The 19,892-nt window shown below is 39.2% G+C and overlaps 2 protein-coding genes across 2 annotated transcripts; one reads left to right on the forward strand and one right to left on the reverse strand.

The window, feature by feature from the left end:
- Positions 1 to 322: 322 nt before the first annotated feature.
- On the reverse strand, positions 323 to 1,639 carry LOC110906669 (protein NYNRIN-like). Its single transcript, XM_022151773.1, has one exon. It carries the CDS (start codon positions 1,637 to 1,639, stop codon positions 323 to 325), a length of 1,317 nt encoding a protein of 438 aa, XP_022007465.1.
- A 10,966-nt stretch (positions 1,640 to 12,605) lies between these two features.
- Positions 12,606 to 18,335, forward strand: LOC110908362 (probable cyclic nucleotide-gated ion channel 20, chloroplastic). Its single transcript, XM_022153298.2, has 13 exons — positions 12,606 to 12,688; positions 13,677 to 14,104; positions 14,323 to 14,508; positions 14,636 to 14,734; positions 14,834 to 14,971; positions 15,037 to 15,285; positions 15,358 to 15,603; positions 16,066 to 16,211; positions 16,319 to 16,396; positions 17,247 to 17,376; positions 17,466 to 17,712; positions 17,828 to 17,990; positions 18,061 to 18,335. The coding sequence occupies exons 2-13, from the start codon at positions 13,697 to 13,699 to the stop codon at positions 18,170 to 18,172; spliced, it is 2,202 nt and encodes a 733-aa protein (XP_022008990.1). The 5' UTR covers positions 12,606 to 12,688; positions 13,677 to 13,696; the 3' UTR covers positions 18,173 to 18,335.
- The last annotated feature ends 1,557 nt before the right edge of the window (positions 18,336 to 19,892 follow it).

A 19,892-nucleotide genomic window follows, 5' to 3' on the forward strand; every position in this document is an offset into this window, starting at 1 on the left:
TGCGTTGGACGCTTCATTGTCCCTTAAGACATAATCGCCTGGGTTGAAGGTGCAGATCCGGACTCGGGAGTTGTAATACTTTTCAAGCTTTGATTTGTACTTGGCTTCATTGATTGCAGCCATCTCCCTTCGTTATTCTAGGAGGTCCAGGTCGATCCTCCTTTCTTCTTCGTTATTGATCAGATTCATGGAGAGCATTCTTGGAGATGGAAGCCCGATTTCTGCTGGGATTACAGCCTCGGAGCCATAGACCAAGCTGAAAGGTGTTTCTCCATTGCTTGTTTTGGGCATTGTTCTATGGGCCCATAATATGCTTGGTAGCTCATCGACCCACCCTCGTCTTTTTTTCACCGAGCCTTGCTTTGATGCCATCGACGATGCTCTTGTTGACCGCTTCAACTTGACCATTCCCTTGCGGATGTGCGACCGACGAGAAGGTATGTTCAATGTTTAGTTCCTTGAACCATCGTTCGAGATCATCTGCTGCAAAGTTTGTACCATTGTCGGTGATGATTCGGAGCGGCAGGCCGAAACGGCATATGATTTGTTCCCAGATGAATCGTTTAACGACTGCCGATGTGGTTGACGCAAGTGCTTTTGCTTCCACCCACTTGGTGAAGTAATCGACCGCGACGATGATGAACTTGACTGCCCCCGGAGCTTCTGGGAAAGGGCCCACCATGTCTATGCCCCATTGCTGAAAGGGCCATGCGGTTGTTACTGGCACCAACTCGTTTTTTGAACGCATGGTTTTTGGTGCATGCCGTTGGCAGCCGCTGCACTTTCTTAATTCCTTCACGGCATCGAGGTGCATTCCGGGCCAGTAGTAACCGGCGTTCATTACTTTTGCCACTAACATGCGCGGCCCGGCGTGGATGCCGCAGATGCCTTCGTGTACTTCCCGGATCAGATAATTTGCGTCGTCGGCGTCAACACATCTTAGCAGCGGGCCGAGATATGACTTTCGGTACAGTATCCCGTCTGCCATCTGATAATGTTCTGATTTATACTGGATTTTCCGCGCCTCAGCTTTATTTTCTGGAAGTATCCCGGACTGTAAGTACATGATTATGGGTGTCATCCAGGACGTGGTTCCTGTTTGGATGACGCTGACTTCTCTGAGTGGAACAGACGGGTTGCTTAAAACTTCTATGCGTACGTCTTTGGCTAGGTGCTGGAAACTTGTCGACGCAAGCTTGCTTAAGGCGTCTGCCGGCTTGTTTTCACTGCGGTTTATGTGGTGCACCTTGTAAGAATAGAAGGTTTGCAGCAACGTCTTTGCTTGGTTGAGATAGAGTGCCATTATGTCGCCCTTGGCTTCGTATTGACCATTGATTTGGCCTGCTACTAACATGGAGTCCACATGTGCCTCAATGTGTCGGACTCCCATTTTGATTGCCAAACGCAAGCCGGCCAGAAAGGCTTCGTACTCTGCCTCGTTATTTGTGCTCTTGAAGTCTAGGCGTATGGCGTAAGTGAACTCGTGTTTGTCAGGGCTTACTAGCCGTAGCCCCGCGCCTGCCCCATCTTCGTTGGATGCACCGTCTGTATACAGCAGCCATGGCTCTTCGGTTTGTTTTTTCTCCGCTTTCTCCATCGCCTTACACTCTCTGTCTTTGTCATCCGGGACTTCCGTCATGAAGTCTGCCAAAACTTGGCCTTTGATCGACGGTCGTGGTCTGAAGACTACGTTGTGTCCCCCTAGCTCTATCGCCCATTTGGCCAACCTTCCTGATATTTCCGGCCTTGCTAGGATATTCCCAATATTGTAATTTGTTAACACGTGGATGACGTGATTGGCGAAATATCGGCGCAGCCTTCTCGATGCGTGAATCAATGCAAGGACAAGCTTTTCCATGATTGCGTATCTGGTTTCTGGGTCGGTTAAGGTTCTGGACACGTAATACACAGGTGTTTGGACACCTTGTCGATCGACCAGCAATACGGCTCCGACGGCCCTGTCGGAGGCTGAGAGGTACAAGACCAAAGGCTCTCCTTTGTTTGGTGCGGTTAGAGTTGGCAGCTTGATGAGACAGTCTTTCATCTCGCGGAACGCATTTTCTGCTTCCGGAGTCCATTGGAATTGGTTTTTCTTCATGCAGTTGCGTAAGGTCTTGATGAATGGGAAGGATTTTACTGCGTGGTTGGCTAGGAATCGATTGAGTGCTGCCAATCGTCCTGCGAGCTTTTGCATGTCTTTGACGTTTGCTGGTGAAGGCATCCTCTCTATGGCCTGGACCTTTTCTGGGTTCACCTTAAAACCATCTTTAGTGACTATGAAGCCCAAAAACTTTCCTTCCTCCATTCCGAATGAGCACTTTGCTGGATTCAGTTTGATGCTCACGCTGCGCAGCGTGTTGAAGGTTTTCTGAATATTTGCCAGCATCGCGCTCTCCTCCTTGCTCATGATTACCAGATCATCCATGTATACCTCTATGTATTTACCGATGGCGTCACTGAATGTTTCGTTCATCAACCGTTGATACGTAGCACCTGCATTCTTTAAGCCGAACGGCATCTTGGTGTAGCAATATAGGCCCGTTGGCGTGCGGAATGCGGTTTTATCCTCGTCTTGAACAGCCATCTGGACCTGGTGGTATCCTTTGTAGCAATCCAGAAAACACTTCTACCGAAACGTTGCCAAAGAATCTATTTTCTCGTTTATGTCTGGCAAAGCATAGCAGTCACGGGGACATGCTTTGTTCAGATCCTTGTAGTCGACACACATTCTCCAACTACCATTTGGTTTCTTTACCATTACTGGGCTTGCTACCCACGTTTGGTACCGGACTTCCCTGATGATTCCTGCGTTTAGCAGTTCTAACACTTGTTCTTTCATTGCATCGTGTTTGATGTCTCCCAGATGTCGTTTAGCATGCACTACTGGCTTTGCATCCTCTGAGACATTTAGCCGGTGTTCCGCTATATGCCGTGGAACACCAACCATATCAGCCGGTGTCCAGGCGAATACGTCCATGTTGTCATGCAGTAATTTCTTTAGCGCCGCACGCGTTAGATCAGACATTGCGGGTCCCAGAGTGACTGTTTGTTCTGGCTACGCGCTATTCAATACCCATTTTTCTGCCTCTTTGCGCGGTGCGGGCTTGCTTGCTTTTGCCGGCCTGATTTCATCTATTGCTAGCACTTCCTTGCTTGCGTATATCAACGCAATGCCTGTTTCGGTTGGAAAGCCTATGGCAGAATGTGGTGCGGAACAGATCATGCTGAAATCTCCTTGGGATTCTCGTCCTAAGAGGATGTCATGTCTTGAATGTGCCGGTAGCACCATGAATGTGACTTCTTCGGTTCTTGAATTTCTCCCATCAGAAAGCAATACTGGGAAAGATATTTGTCCTAGGGGAAAGACGGCCTCGTTGCAGAAACCAGTTAGTGGGTAATCGACTGGTTCTAGGCGCGCCTTATCCTCTTGGTCGAATTGATTGAAGCACTGTTCGTATATGATGTCTGCGGTGCTCCCGGGATCAATAAAGATGTAATCTGTTTGGTAGTGGCCGATCACCCCTGGAATGACTATTGGTCGCTTTTCTCTTGGTCCTCCCCTGACAACTGGGAACACTACTTGCTTCTCGCGCCATGAATCATCCTGCGCGCGCTTGTTGTAGTTTTTTCTTGGTCGCCGTGGACCTCCTTGCACCATATGAGTTTCGAGCTTTCTGAGCTTCTTGTTATCTGGACCTTCATCTCTTCGTTGTATCTGGCGGTAATCGCGCTTTCCTCCTTTGACTAAGTGACCGAGCTTTCCGTCTCTTAGAGCTCTTTCGATTTCTTGCTTTAAGCTAAAGCAATCATCGGTCAAGTGGCCCGTATCTTTGTGGAATTCACAGAAGAGATTTGGGTCCTGACCCCTTTTGTTGCGCATCTGCAAGGGTGGTTTGAACTGATGGTTCTCTGTGGCTAAGACTTCAGAAGGTGTTTTAGTTAGTGGAGTCCACTGCTTTTCTCTATTTTCGCGCTTTACTTCTTTTCGATGGGCTATCTGATTGATCGTATGGCGTGCGTCGTCCCGTGGGGGGCTTCTTTCTCTGTTCCCAGAAGCCCTCCAGGGTTGATTTCTGCCCCTTCTGTTGTTTCGATCGTTATGGTTGTGTGCGCGCTGACGGTGATCGTCACCGGTCAGTTGCCTATCTGTCTGCGCAATGGTCTTGGCCGCTTCAATGAAGGTTTCCCAGTCTTTGGGTCCTCCATCTCGCCCTTTAATTCTTTTAACCAGATCGTCGCACTTGACCGCTCGCATGAAGTGTGCACGCATCATTTTCTCTGGTATGTCTCCGATCTCTAGACATTCTTTGTTATACCTTGTAATGAAATCTTCTACACTTTCATAGTCTTTTCTCCATATGTTCAGACAATCACCTGGATCTCTGGCTTGTCTTCGTTGCTGAGAGAAGTGTGCCAGGAACTTCTCGGAAGTCGACCCATGATTTGATTTTGCCAGCCGGTAAGTTGTCGAACCAAATGCGCGCCGCGCCAACGAATGTCTGAGTAAACAGGTGGCACCATGTTGGTAAGTTCCATCCGCCTGTTGCTCCTGCACCTTTAAACACCTGGAGGTGATCGTCTGGGTCCGTCAACCCATTGTATTTACCCACGTTGTGTGGTAACTTCGTTTTGTCGATGGCCGCGCACGCGATTTCTAGAATGAATTTTGAATTTTCAGCCATGTCCTCAGGACGATAGCTCAAGGTGTAATCATGCTCTGCTTTGGGGTTGTACCCCGCGCGCTTGGTTGGTTTGTATGCCTCGTGTTCTGGAGGAAGTCTGCTGAACACTGTGGATTCTGCCTTGTAAGTTGGGTCGTCTTCCTCCTCTTCCCATTCTGTATTCATGTTGCGTGCGCCCAAACGGGTTTGGATCGGCCTTCGTTGTAGATTGGAAGTTTGGACGAAGTTGCTCTCTGTTTCAGCATAAGTATCGCGCGTGTCTTGTATGCTGGGTCTTCTGACCTGTTGCACTGGTTCTCTTTCTGGTCGTAAGTTCCACGCGTTTGTCTGCTGAGCCGTGTGTGTACTCAGAGACCTTGGTTGTGGAGTTACGAATGCTGATTGGTTAGCCTGTGCTTGGAGCAAGGCTTGTTGTGCGCTGAGCTGCGTATAAACGAGGTTTATAGACGCCATCTGTTCGGCATACCAGGAAGCCAGAGTTTTTCCTTCGGGTAGCCCTAAGAGTGCAGAATAGTTGAGTTGTGCTTGTTCCGATGGCACAGAAGGGCCTGGTCCATGGCTTACAGTCTGCATCGGCGGTGGTGTTTGGTGTAATATCCCCGTTGGGGGTTGGAGAGCAGCCCCGTTTGTGGTTTGAGTAATGATTCTTGCTGGTGTTTGGAAAATGGGTCCAGTTGTGGTTTGGCTAGCAGCCCTGGACGCACTTCCAAAAATGGATGGAAACTCGTTGTTCAGCTGACCTTCTTGGATGGTCTCGTTCCTTTGACCTCGTTGGACGTGTGCCGTGTCCGAAACGAGTTCGAAGGAAGAGATTTCTCCGTCAGCGGGGTGTGAATGATTCTGGTCTGCCATTTTCACGAGTGTTTTCTAGAAGAGAAAAAGAGGTGAGAGTGGTCTTGCAAAAAAGCGGATGGCGCCAATGTTGAAACAATGGTTAACACAAGGATAACCAAGAGGGTCGTTTCACTTATGGGGTTCAACCTCTTCTCTTGCTCGTATCAAAGGCCTGAGATCTGCAAAACAGTAAACACCGTTAGTCTCGTTAAGAGGGGGGAAGGGGGTTTTCCCTCTTAACCAGGCTCCGGCGTGAGAATAAGTACTGCTCTGAGATGAATAAAACAGTGTGTGTATAGAGTGAGTAGAGAGAGCCAAGATCCTCAACCTGAATGATGAAGGGTCCTATTTATAGCCGGAGGGTGAAGAAGGAGGAAGCAGCTGTGCCAGCTGTGGGTGCGCGCCAGCTGTCCGACCAAGGGGAATATCCTCTTGGTCTGCTCTGTCGCGAAGGGTGTAGTGGTACACGTGGCGTCCTCGTATTCGCTTGTGCTGGATACCTCGTACTGGTCGTGTCAGCCCTGCTCCCTGGATTGCCGCAGGCCTATGTGGCCTTCTGTCAATGGTGACACGTGTTGTCCTTTATGTTGGGCAAAGCATCTTTGGTGCCAGCTGTGAACCGCCTAGGTGTCTTCTGGGAGCTTCTAGAAGGTTCTGGTGACATGGATGCCTTGTGTGTACAAAAAGTGGTGTGGTCCCTGCCATGTAGGCAGGGAATTGGGACCATACCTCTTCAGGTATCAAACGGACTCCGACTAACCTCATTTAAGCGGCATTATGAGATTTTAGGTATTAGCTTGTAGATTTTTGAATTTTTGTTTATATCATTGTGTCTTTTCATTTGGCATTATGTTTTTTCTTTATTTGTCTCATTGTGTCTTTTTTGCGACTCGTTACATCTTTTTTCCTCGACATTGTGTTATATTTTTTGGCATTGTATTATATGTTGCTCGACATTGTGTTACATTTTGGGATCCATTGTGTATGTATACTTCCCAGATTTAGGAGACTTTGTATGATAACTTTACCCTTGATCCTCATATGAGTAGTGCATTCAAATTTTAAATTATTAACTCTGTCACATTGTTATGGACTGAAACCATTGCAAGGTATGGGACTTGTCACACATCGGTTGTATCATATGGGCTCTTTCACCCACCATACTAGTCTTTTGGGTTGTGTTCTTTTGTTTGGTATGTAACATTGGTATCAAAGCCAGAACTCGTGGTGCCGTGACCAACAAGGATGTTGGCCCTTGAGGAGGGTCGATTGTTATGGACTGAAACCATTGCAAGGTATGGGAAACGGGCTCTCTCACCCAACAGACTAGTCTTTTGAGTTGTGTTTAGTAACTAGCAGTTTTTGGTTGCAATTCTTGGTCTTTTCTTTTTTATAATTTTAGCAAATGGGGGATATATTGTATGAAGATATAGGCATCTTATGGGGTAGGGACGCTCCACTTGTGATGAAATTCCATCACTCACAACATCCAATCAAATTCCGCCGCATTATCGAGCTTCATTCCATCACTAATATGATAGATTTTACTAGGGTGCCAATCACTAGTGATATTTTTTTTTATTTTTAAAATATAAATTAACAATAAAACAATAAAATTATAAATTTCATTTGAATAAATCCTAAATTACAAACTAAAAAAAACTAAACATTGCAAGTTAAAAAAAAAACCTAAAAAATCTACGGCATCTTCCAACCCCACTTTTCACATATCTCACGTTTGCGTTGAAGTACGATCGACTTAAACGGTTCATCGAGAGTGTTGTGCGGTTGTAACAAGATATTTAAATTAAATCACTATTTTCACATATACGCCTCCTCTCGTTTATGTTTTGCCGCCACAAGTTTTTCTCTTCTTTCTTTGGATTCGGCCATTTCCACCAATTTAGCCTCTTTGAATTCGGTGAGGGACTCCGCCACCGCTTCCTTTCCTCTACTTGACGAATCACCACTTTTCTTGCGGTGCGGCCTTGTAGGTGTATCATCTTGATCGGGTTCGTCATCGGGTTGGTCGTTCAAATCCATTTCGGGCATGTTACCGGACTCGGAAATAGTGTAGTTCCCGGACTCGGAAGTGTTTGATCTTTTGGGACATCCTCTTCTTCTTGGAGCCGTCGGCCCATCCATGTCGACCAACGCAACCGGTACCCACTTCAGATAATGTCTCGCAACCTCCCATGACGCTATGTGTGGCAAAGTTTTATGCTTGTATGTCCGGCAATAGTCTTCTAAGGCGTTTTTATGATAGTCGTCTCGCTCGCTCCGCTTTGTGGATTTCGGGTCTACAAAAAATACAAAAAAAACTATTTTATAAAACAAGATTAGAAAATAACAGTTTTCTTTTTTATAAAAATAAAAAAATGTTTTCTGTTTTTAAAATATAAAAAAAGTTTGCTGTTTTTAAAAAATAAAGAAAAATTGTTTTCTGTTTAAAAAAATAAAAAAAAAACAGTTTTCTGTTTTATAAAATTCAAAAAACAGTTTTTTGTTTTATAAAATTAAAAAAAACAGTTTTCTGTTTTATAAAATAAAAAAACAGGTTTCTGTTTTATAAAATAAAAAAATAATTTTCTGTTTTATAAAAATTAAAAAACAGTTTTCTGTTTTATAAAATAAAATAAAAATTGTTTATGGTTTATAAAAAAATAAAAAAAACAGTTTTCAATTTTAAAAAATAAAAATGAAACATATAGAGATAAGTTGAAAAAAAACGTACCAATTGAATGAAGCAAGCGTTAAACAGTTTTCATTTGATCCATGTTTCATTTAGTCGAACCGGGAAGTTTGTCAAAATGAGATATAACTTGTCTCCAAAACAAGTCTCTTTTTTATTCATTCGAATGTTTTTTTGTTTTCAGAGATGTGCAAGTATGCTTTGACCAAGGCGACCTCCTCCTCGCTCCTCCATGCTCTCCGAGCGGATGCTGGGACGATTTCAACTTCTTGATCGTCTTCTTCTTCTTCTTCTTCTTCTTCTTGAACCGATTCACTATCGTCATTGTCATCAAGTTGTTGTTGTGGTTCGCGGTATGCGCGGGCGAATTGGTGGATGAGATTGTTATCTTCTAGTGGGTCGAGGTTGTAATGGTGGGTTTGAAACGGTTGTGTTTGAAATTGTTGAGGTTGAAATGGTGGAATGAAATGTTGGTTTTGATACGGTTGGGTTTGAAATAGTGGAAATTGTTGGGTTTGAAAGGGTTGGTTGGGAAATGGTTAATATAAAAAAGAAAAAACAAAAAAAAATTCTATGCACATGTGGCACCCACACGCCGCTAACCCACGCCTACTTTTTTGGGTGTGGAGTGGTGGAGCCCACAAGTGTCATGTGTCATGCAAAGCCTCCAACCCAAGCCCCCCACTCCCTGCAGTCTACATCGCAACATGCAAAACATTATTATACTTTTTCTATCTATACTTGAAACATGTTAGTGTCTAAATTACTTTTACTAGTTTACACCGCAATGTCCAAGATATACTCTTCTTATCTATGTCTAATGACGTTAATGTCATGATCATAACGTGCGTAACAAAGTAAAAAACGTGTAATGTCAGTGCATGCACCACACGTTATTGTCATCATCATTACACATGTAACGAAGTCACAAACGTGACTTTGCCGGCTCAACTTGCGACAAGGTCAAAATTCTAGTTTTATCTAATTAGTCAACCTTTTTAGTTGCGAAGAAAACTACTTTTGTTAGATTTGTTTAAATTTAATACTTATAAATATAACATATATAATTAGAGTTAACAGCCAAAATGGCCCTTGATGTTTTGTTATTTTTGCCACTTTTGTCCAAAACTCAAACCTTTTGAATTTGAGTCCTTTTGTTTCAATTTTGTTGTCATTTTCATCAAAAATCAAAATCTGGTTAGATTTTTCAGTTAACATCCAATTTTTTTTTTTTGTCTTTTTCTCTCTTTTAATGAAGGGCAAAATGATCTTTTAACGTTTTATTATAACAAATTAAAAAAATCTGACAATTTTACCCTTCACTAAAATGGAGGAAAAAGACAAAAAAAAAAAAAAAAAATGGATGTTAACTGAAAAATTTGACCAGATTTTGATTTTGGATGAAAATGGCATCAAAATTAAAACTACAGGGACCTAGATTCAAAAGATTTGAGTTTTGAACTAAAATGACAAAAATGAACAAACCCAAACAACCATTTTGGCAGCTTACTCATATAATTATTATACGAACAAAAGAATATACTAAAGTTAATAATCTTGCCTCTACTAAATTATTCTAGTTAATGACACTTCACGCTCTCTTATTGAATTTATCAATTTATTAATATATAATAAAATATCCAATATTATTTTATATCTAATACGTTGCAATACGAGTGTACGGTTTAACGTTTTTACGTCTTTTTTTTTCTCCGGTTAACAACCTTGTCGCAACTCGAGGTTTATGTCGACTTAGTTATTCTATTCTATGTTTTACGTTTCAGTATAATATTTATACGGTAATACGCAACAACACGCGGGTGGGTTTGGACTCAAATTGGTATAAATCTGAGTTATTATACGTTTTGACGCCGCTGTAACGCAGGGTTGGTAACATGCTAGTTTAACACAAAAACTTAAATGTGATAATAGTATTATAATTTGGTTAAGCCTGCTTAGACACGTTTTAAGTGGTGTCATTAACGTGTCAATTTGTTCATGACTTGCTCTCAAAACACCAACCCATTTTAGTCCGTATCAAATCATTTCATGTTAATAGTTGGTGTCACACATTGTGAGCCTTTCCCTGTAAGTGGTTGTTTGACAAAATTTGAATAGTTAAGTGCTAAACCAGTAAGAGGTCTAAACCATTAAGAGCCTGTATAATGTTTAATCGTTCAGAGGCAAATGTCTGACCAATTCAGATTAGAGGTCTTAACCATTCAGACTCTGTGTAAATCTTAACCATTAAGATGTAAATGTCTGAACTATTCAGACATCTGCTCGTGAAACAAACAGTCTGAACCATTAAGTACTGAACCAGTAAGATGTCTGAACCATTAAAAGACTTATTAGACTAACTCCAATGGTAGATCTGTAAAGAAGCCCTTGATGAGGTGGATTTTGTCCAACATTATGGATGCATTGAAGGTTCTTTGATTTGAGAATATCCAAACTAGAAATCCTTCTGCAAGAGCTCATGTTTACATGGGTTATTGTGCATTAAATGTAATTTAATATTCTTATTCAACATTAATTTATATTTTATTACTAGGTTATTGCCCCGTGTAATACACGAGGTGAATCATAATTATAATGTGAAATAAAAAAAAATATGTTCATAATATGATCTAAGTATATATAATATAGAGTAATATGTGGACCAAATACGAAATAAATATTGAAGTTTGTATAGCTATTCATAAAAATATGATCTGTTATTTGTTTTAAGATTTGTCATAGGAACTTAAAATTTTGTACCACTACTAATATTTATTGTGACATTTTCTTGTTCAAAGGTAACGTGTCTGATTTTATTACTATAGTTGAGAAAATACTATGTATAGTGTAATACTTTACATGTAGAATTGAACCAATGAAACATATATATAAGTGAAAAAAAATAAAAATAAAGACATGAGACACCATACGACAACTAAGTAAATTTAAATTTAAAAAAAAAAAGTTATGACATTCCGAATGTGAATACACATTTCACATACCTCTACATCTTAGTTACAATAGTAAAAAATATGTGTTAAGAGTTTACCTTGTTTTAAAACACATATATCTAACATATCTAAAAATACATGATATTTTCTATGTGACATAGATAATATGCATATTACTTATTTGATAAGGTAAACTTATCTAAAAAAACATGATGTTTTCTATGTGACATAGATAATATGCATAGCATATGAAGAGTAAAAAAACATACCTAGTATTTAGAATGAAGTGGAGTTTAATTCTAAATATGTGATGTAATATATTAAATATTAAATAATGATTTTTTTATATTCTTGACAAAACTTTAATTATTATAAAAATCTAATTTAATTCTAGAAAGGAAAGTAAAACTTACGAAATTGATTAAATGGTTACTAATTTTATGGGTTTTTGTTTAATAATTCAAATCAAAGTTAAATCCATAAATTATAGATTAGATTTAAAACACATTTTAGACTTTAGATTTACAATCAAAATAAAATTCTAATACAATATTTAAATCTTTTTAATTTAAAATTTATCAATAAACTATTGATGCTCTCGTACATATTTTAGCCTAGTAAATTAGCTATTTGACGAGAATATATCCATCCATATTATTAATATAAAAGTTAAGCTTAATAAATAGTTATAACTTATAAGGTTTTAGATTTACAATTAGAATAAAATTCTAATATAATATTTAAATTTTTTTAATTTAAAATTTAAAATTTATCAATAAATTATTGATGTTCTTATTGAATGACATGTGTCCCAAATCAGGTTTCTTTTATTATATAGTATAGATTAGTGGCTAGATATTAAGGCAAAGTATAACATGGATTGATCGAGAGTAGTTTATGTTTATTTTTAAAATGTTTGTTTTTAAATCTAGTTTACTTTTGTTTTTAGGTAATGCAATTTCTATGTTTTTATGTTTTTTTATTTTGTTTAAATTATTTATCTTAATTATCTAATCATTTAATTTATTTGAATATATTTTAATAGTTTAAGTAAGTGAACTTAAAAAAAATGGGTAAACTTAACTAAAAAATGGGTGATGATGTGGAAAAGGTAAGAATATGTAAGGATGTTTGTATGGTTGGAGATGAAATTGATGGTTTTTAAGGATTTGTAGGGATTTTTAAAAATATGATTAGGCAGCTGATTAGGCAGCTAAGGACGCCTAAGGACCCCGTTTGCATTGTAGATAGTCTTAAGAGGTAAACAAAAAGCCCTAATCATGAAAGAATACTTTTTTTTTTTTTTTTTTTTTTTATAAAATAAATAAATTTGGGTGAAAAGGGGTTATTAATTTATTGCGTTTTGTCGGCTTCTCCCTCCTTGCTGACTTTGAAACTTCTTCCTTGGCACTTGGTCAGCAGTCTACGTCTTTTATCATCATCAATTAGTTAATAATAATGAATGAATGAATTGCCTCTTGCTGCAATTTCTTGTTGCTAATCATTTAGTCCAGCTTCCCATTCAAACGGTATCACTTTCTCTCCCTATCTTTTTTTTTTTTTTTAATTTGATCATGAACTTGATTATTCGATATTACTTGAAGGATTTTATTGGTGATCATGAACTCACTCACTTCAATTTTAGTTGAAACAAATTGTGATTGTCAAAACGTGTTTCCTCCAAACAACTACCAGATAGATAGTAAATTGTTTGACTGTTAGTTTTAGTTCTATCATTTGACAGTGTGTAACTTCAATTTCAAGGTTAAGCTACATCATACTTCACAATAATAATCATGATTTAGGTAATCAAAGGCTCAAGGCGCCGAGGGTGAGCTTGTCGGCTAGGCAAGCAAGGTGCATGGCGTAAACATGCGATTTTTAGACATGTTTTAGACTGTTTTTTTGCCTTGTTTGGACTAGTTTAGGCCGGTTCAGACATGACTTTTGCAATTTTGGCCTGGCTTTTTCCATGATTTGCGTCTTGATGGATGCATAACGTTATTGCTGCGCTGGGCGCCTTTGGCTACCGATGATTGTATGGTGACAATTTAGGGGTGTGCAAAACCCGGTTCGATTCGGTTCCCCCTTCAAAACCGAAACCGATGGCTCGGTTATGGTTAGGTTTGGTTAAATCCTCGGTTATGGGCCGCTTTCGGTCATTGCTTGGTTAATCCAAAAATGTCTTTTTATATGTATTATTTTATTTGTAATTTTAAATGTGAGACATAGGTTGACTGTTCCTGTGTCCCGTTGATTTGTAGACTGAAAAAGTTATGAATATTATAATTTCTATTATTAATGTAAGCTTGTGGTAGTTGTTATAGTTCACAAGCAAGTGGGATATGGCTTTTGCAGCGATAAGCTCACCGCTCACCCATTCTGACAGTAGAAAACTTACCCGTTTTGACCCATTACCCAACACTCTCGACCTGCCCCTTTTGCCACCTCTAACCAAATTAGTTATCTGATGGTTTTACAACTATTGACTTTTTTTTTTTCTTATTTTTCATGTAGCTGTCACACCTGAGGCTTGAATGATGGATGAGGTTGTAAAAGATGATGTACCAATGTTATCAGCTACAAATTGGCCATCCGATAGACACGATTATAAACCAAATCGGAAATTCTCAAACACGAACAGAAGTGTTTCAATATCCATTCCAGTGCCCTCCGTTGAAATGAGTTCTGGTTCAACAAATCGCATTGGCTTTACCAGTCCCGTGCAGACTGAGAAAACAATGTTAGAAGAGACTGTAGAACAAGAAAACATTAAACAGAATAAAAGACAAGAGGGAGGTAATTATCATGGAACAAAAAACGAACACTTGTTGAGGTCTGGACAGTTGGGAATGTGCAATGATCCTTTCTGTACCACATGCCCATCTACTTACTATTACAAGGGACGCATCATCTCAAGAATTCCCAAGGGCGTTGATCGTCATGTATAATTACTCTTCTGTTTTGGAGACCTTTATCTTTTCTCTAAACCTGAATCACGGTTATAAGGGGTGGGTTAGGAAACAAGTCATACGGGTAGCTACTGTTTGCCAAAACGTGTCATTTTTGCAAGAACCAAAATGGGTCGGCTGGTTTGGGAAGAAGCTGAACAATGTTTTAACAAGAAAATGAGTAAAATGTTCATGGGTTTTTTGTTTTGCAGGCTGGTGCATATGGAGGTGCAAAAGGGTGGGTACGAGAAAAGTTATCCTTGATAAAACATTTTATGTCTGGGGTCATGAATCCGCATGCCAAAGTTGTTCAGCAGTGGAATCAATTTGTTGTCATTACTTGTTTATTCGCCATTTTCTTAGACCCCCTATTCTTTTATGTGCTGTCAGTGAAGAAGGTAAAACTGCATTCCGATATGAACTATTACTTTTTTGAAAATAGTAAATGCTTTTTGACATAGATACCCCCCTTATGCGTATGTAAACATTTAGGCTATGTTTGATTATTGTCGTTTTTGGAAGCAGGAGCATAAGTGCATCGTTTTCAACTGGGAACTGACAAAAACCATTGTAGTTTTCCGAAGCTTGACGGACTTGATTTACCTCATTCACATGCTAGTTCAGGCAAACAACTTAATCCCTGCTTTTTACAATATCTTTTGAATTGCCTGCCACCTGTATAGTAATAGTATAATAATAATAATGTTTATATGTATTTTGCAGTTCAGGTTAGCATTCATTTCTCCTGAATCAAGAGTCGTAGGTGCTGGAGATTTGGTTGATGATCCTAGGAAAATTGCCTTACATTATCTTTCTGGATATTTTTTCGTCGACTTATTTATCGTTTTACCACTTCCTCAGGTAAGATTAAGACACTCTTTCAACCAGATCATTTGTGTATCCCTAATAATAAGTTATTCATCCAGATCATTGTATTATTAATCCTACCGAATTCCGTTGCAATATCTGGAGCTAATTATGCAAAGAATCTTTTGCGATCAGCTATTCTTGTCCAATACATTCCCAGATTATTCCGATTTCTGCCTCTTCTTGCGGGACAGTCTCCAACTAACTTCATATTCGAGTCCGCATGGGCAAACTTTGTCATCAATCTTTTGACTTTTGTTTTGGCTGGTCATGTTGTGGGATCATGCTGGTATCTCTTTGGGTTACAGGTGTGTGAGAATTGTTAACTCTTTTCACCTTCTATGTGACAAATTTTTATAATGTTGTTTTATTTGTTTAAGAGGGTGAATCAATGCCTTCGAGATGCTTGTCACAACTCTGAATTTCGGAATTGCAAGGAGTTAATAGATTGTGGTCATGGAGTTGACTTGGGGAGCACACAGTCCAACTGGAAACAAAATGTAAATGCGAGTGCTTGTTTTGAAGAAGATGGGTTCCCCTATGGAATTTACGTGAAAGCTGTCAACCTCACTGCGGAGAATAGTATAATCACAAGATATATCTACTCCTTCTTTTGGGGATTTCAGGTTTTAAAATCTTATTCATCAACATCCTCTCCCATTGTTACATTTTAACTTTAAACATATAACCAAAAAAGGATGAGGGCAACATGGGTCGTCGAAGCCTTGAGCTAGTCAAAGTGTCAAACGGGTCGAAAGTAATCACAACTGTATTCAAATGTTGAAACCTCCATATCGCGCCTTTATTGATACAGTTATATTATTATTATTATTCGAATACTTATAAATTAATTCTTGTAAGCCTATTCAACGCATTAATTATTTATAAAATATAAAAGGATAAATTAGTTTCATAATTTTTAACACACCAATGGGCCTGCAAATGTAATTTGCTATATAATATATAAAAGGGGTGGTTAAAACCGAATATTTTTCCTTTTTTTTTTTTTTTTTTTTTTACAAAAGAGTTTGAACACGTGTTGAATAGAGTTCCTTCCTAATGTTTTTCCTTTGGTTATGATTGTGAAGCAAATCAGCACACTTGCAGGCAATCAAACTCCAAGTTATTTTGTTTGGGAAGTTCTTTTTACCATGGCTATTATTGGGCTTGGTCTGCTACTCTTTGCCCTTTTGATTGGAAACATGCAGAACTTTCTTCAAGGTCTAGGACGCAGGTACAATTTTTAATACGATGATTATTGTATCTATTACCGCCATTGTTGAATGATATGTATGATGATCCATAGAATACACATGGTTCACTTTTATTGTTATTTGTTAGGCGGCTTGAAATGTCACTTAGACGACGTGATGTTGAGCAGTGGATGAGCCACCGACACTTGCCAGAAGGCCTACGAAAGTAAATAACTCTACGCCTTTATTTTATTTCTTCTACCATAGTATATCATTTCATCTAAACGTGTCATAACAAGTGGGTTGTGGAGCATGTAAAAATGTGTAATATTTAGTACGGGTTGGGTTGGGTTAGGTTGGCCAACAAATGCTTTATTGACCTTCTTTTTTTTAATTTTTTTTAAATAGTCAAACGTGTAATTACCTTTACATGTACATATTGTTACAGTGATAATGGTCCATCGATTAAAGCGGTTTAGGGTTCGAACTGATAGTTTGATAATAACCACACTTTTTCTAGACATTTGACCCATTTGAGCTTGTTCCATTTTTAGCTAAAAAACTTATTCAACCCATATGTCATGTTTGTGATAGAACAAATTTAGTATTTTAAGCCTTTGCCTGCTAAATGATGTACGATAAATCTTTTTTTTGGTTAGAGGGAGTTGTTGAGGTCGTCGGAACGGGTGGGGTGGGGTGTGGTGTGGGAGGGATAGTGACGTCTGGTGTGGGTGGGATAGTGACGTCGCCAATGTACAAAAAGAATGGTTTTTGAAATTTTATTTTAAAGTAAATTACATAAACAATCCCTGCAGATTAAAAGAGTAAAATAGTCATTTCCACCCAACTTAACGGATTTTTTTTTGCGGAAGTTAATGTTAAAACCCAACATTGTTACAAAATGAAAAGGTGTGATTACAAACCACAAGGACTACTGGTGTAATTAACTCTTGATAGTATAATCTGTTGCCTATTAAATGATATACAATAAGTGATGGTAAGACTCTTATTTTCCATTAGTTTAGCTTTGATGTTTTTGGCTTGAAATATGACTATCTAATGATTACGGTGTGCAGAAAAGTTCGAGACTCGGAGCGTTATCATTGGGCTGCTACACAAGGGGTTAATGAAGAAGTGCTAATGGAGAATTTGCCTGAAGACCTGCAAAGAGATATCCGCCGCCACCTCTTCAAATTTGTCAAGAAAGTGAGTTTCAAATTTTATTGACGTTGACATTTTCATATTTGAGCTTTATCATTACACTTAAAACAATTTCTAAAAACTTTAATTTGTAGGTCCGGATTTTTGCGTCGATGGATGAACCGATTTTAGACGCGATATGTGAAAGATTAAGGCAAAAGACATATATAAAAGAAGGAACAACCTTATATGAAGGAGGGTTTGTGACAAAAATGGTATTTATTGTAAGAGGGAAAATGGAGAGCACAGGAGAAGATGGGAATGCGGTTACGTTATCTGAAGGTGATGTATGTGGTGAAGAACTCCTCGCATGGTGCCTTGAACCTTCCTCTCTTAATGGAGGTATAATATAAACTATTTTTTCATAGTCTTTTATTACTTTTTTCACAAAGTTTGGATTTTGCGGCCATTTATTTATTTATTTTAAAACACGCATCCAAACACACCTGAATTGCAGATGCAAGGACACGGGGAAAGCCAGGATACAAATTGGTGTGCAAGAGGACAGTGAAATGCTTATCAAATGTGGAGGCATTTGTTCTACGCGCTGCAGATCTTGAAGAAGTCACCACCCTTTTTGCTGGATTCTTGAGGAATCACCGCGTTCAAATGGCAATAAGGTAATTCATGCTGTAAATAGTTTTTGTTAAGGATGTGAATTGAATGTAATCACACGTTTACCATGTTTAGGCATGAATCTCCATACTGGAAAGGCTTGGCGGCAACCACCATTCAGGTGGCATGGAGATACAGGAAGAAGCGGCTACATAGTGGTACTACTCTTCCCTCCAAATATAAGTAAAGGTGTTACTAGATTTCATAAGTTGTATTAGAAGATGTATATGTCGCTACAAATTTGTACAATTTGGCACTATGGCGTAAATGCTTATAAGCTATTATACGTCCTTATTTCGTTGTTAAGGACTTGTAGGCGGTTGATTTAGTCAGTCATGTTTTATTTCTAATGGGTAATGTGGATAGGATTTGTTTACAAGTTAGAAGGATCAAAATACAAAAAATTGGAGCATGCAATAAACAAAGTGGGCGGTAAACCAAGCGTTAAAACGACACCATTTCCAGATTTCTTCTTGTTCTCGCTAAATCGGACGCCAGAAGTAGATGAATCGTTGTTTGAGTTGTCTGACATCGAAGACTTGAGTGCTTAAATTCGAGTTTTGATTTGCAGATTCATCGTTGTTATTGATTAACGACCCTTCTTTGAAACTTTTTGCTTAACACGATTTAGGGTTTTGATAAGAATCATCGCAGGAGGTGGGTGAGGCTTTGGGATAAGAAATATCAGGTATTGAACAAAAGGGACAAGTAGGTTGTTGAAGACTCGCGTCTTCCAAAGAACAATGTCTAATGTCCAGCACTCAAAGAAATTGAAAAAAGTGTGGTTGGAGAATTGAACCAGGTTAATCACATACACATAAACACAACCAACCAATTTACGAGTAAAACACATCATAAAGCTAACATAAATTATATATATACACTATCAAAAGCGTATGAAAGGAAAAAGGTCAAATCATGGGCTGACATGTGGCGTTTGGTACTATTCCCAACATTCACTAATTAATAGCAATGATAATGATAATGATAATGATAATTGAAGTATTGAACTCTATTAAAAAATTTGAATTATGAACTTGATTGACAAAACAATTATAAAGGAATTGTAATCTATCACCCAGACTCCAAACCTGGCCACTGCCAATGACCCACACCACTAGCCGCTCCACCTGACAACCGCTCACGACCTGGCTTGCCACCCACGACCCGACCCGAGCTACTAGCACCCTGGACGCCGACCCCGATTTGGAACACCGTCACCCTAAACCATCATTGCCACCCCTTGACCCTAGCGCGCCTCTGACTCCACCACAAACCGGGTTTAAGTCGATTGTCTGGGACGGGATAGCGTTTCAAATCGGTCTGGGGTCTAGGCGGTGGTTTGAGTCAGCAGCCTGATTCGACATGCAGGGCGGTCTGGGTCCAGGCGACGTCTATGTTGGTAGTCGAGTACGGGTTGGGGCGACAGTCAAGTTAAGTCATCGGGTCCGGGTTAGCGATCAGGTTGGGGCAGAAGTCTGGGCCGGGTCGATGGTCTTGATCCGATTTGGACAACGGTTGGGTGGCGATCCGGGTCGATGGTCGGGTCTAGGTCGGGAAGGCGGTTTGAGTCGACAGTTGTGGGTGGCGATAAGGTATTGTGGAGGCAATGAGACAGTGAGTGGTCAAAGATTCCAGTTACCTTGGTTGAATTTCTTCCCATATTAGAAGGATTGTAAATTCTTTTACATGAAGGAATTTAAATAAATTCAATTCAACTATAATTCAAACCTAACCAAACACAACAAAATTGGAATTCATATTCTAAATTCAAAGGTATCCATAAATCAAACATATTAAGAGATGGAATTTAGATTCCAATTGCATGAAATACCCCGAACCAAACGCACCCTTAAATTATGACTTGATATCAACTAATAACACCAAATTTTAAGACTTTATTATTT

Source organism: Helianthus annuus, chromosome 14, assembly GCF_002127325.2.
Source record: "Helianthus annuus cultivar XRQ/B chromosome 14, HanXRQr2.0-SUNRISE, whole genome shotgun sequence".
Taxonomy (NCBI): Eukaryota; Viridiplantae; Streptophyta; class Magnoliopsida; order Asterales; family Asteraceae; genus Helianthus; species Helianthus annuus.

What these genes read in the sequence shown, in the direction of transcription:
- LOC110908362 (XM_022153298.2), top strand. Translation starts at nt 13,697, where the DNA reads ATGATGGATGAGGTTGTAAAAGATGATGTACCAATGTTATCAGCTACA. An exon ending in TCGTTTTACCACTTCCTCAG is followed by an intron (nt 14,972 to 15,036) that starts GTAAGATTAAGA and finishes TTATTCATCCAG; the next exon opens with ATCATTGTATTATTAATCCT. An exon ending in ACCTTCCTCTCTTAATGGAG is followed by an intron (nt 17,713 to 17,827) that starts GTATAATATAAA and finishes CCTGAATTGCAG; the next exon opens with ATGCAAGGACACGGGGAAAG.
- LOC110906669 (XM_022151773.1), bottom strand. Translation starts at nt 1,639, where the DNA reads ATGACGGAAGTCCCGGATGACAAAGACAGAGAGTGTAAGGCGATGGAG.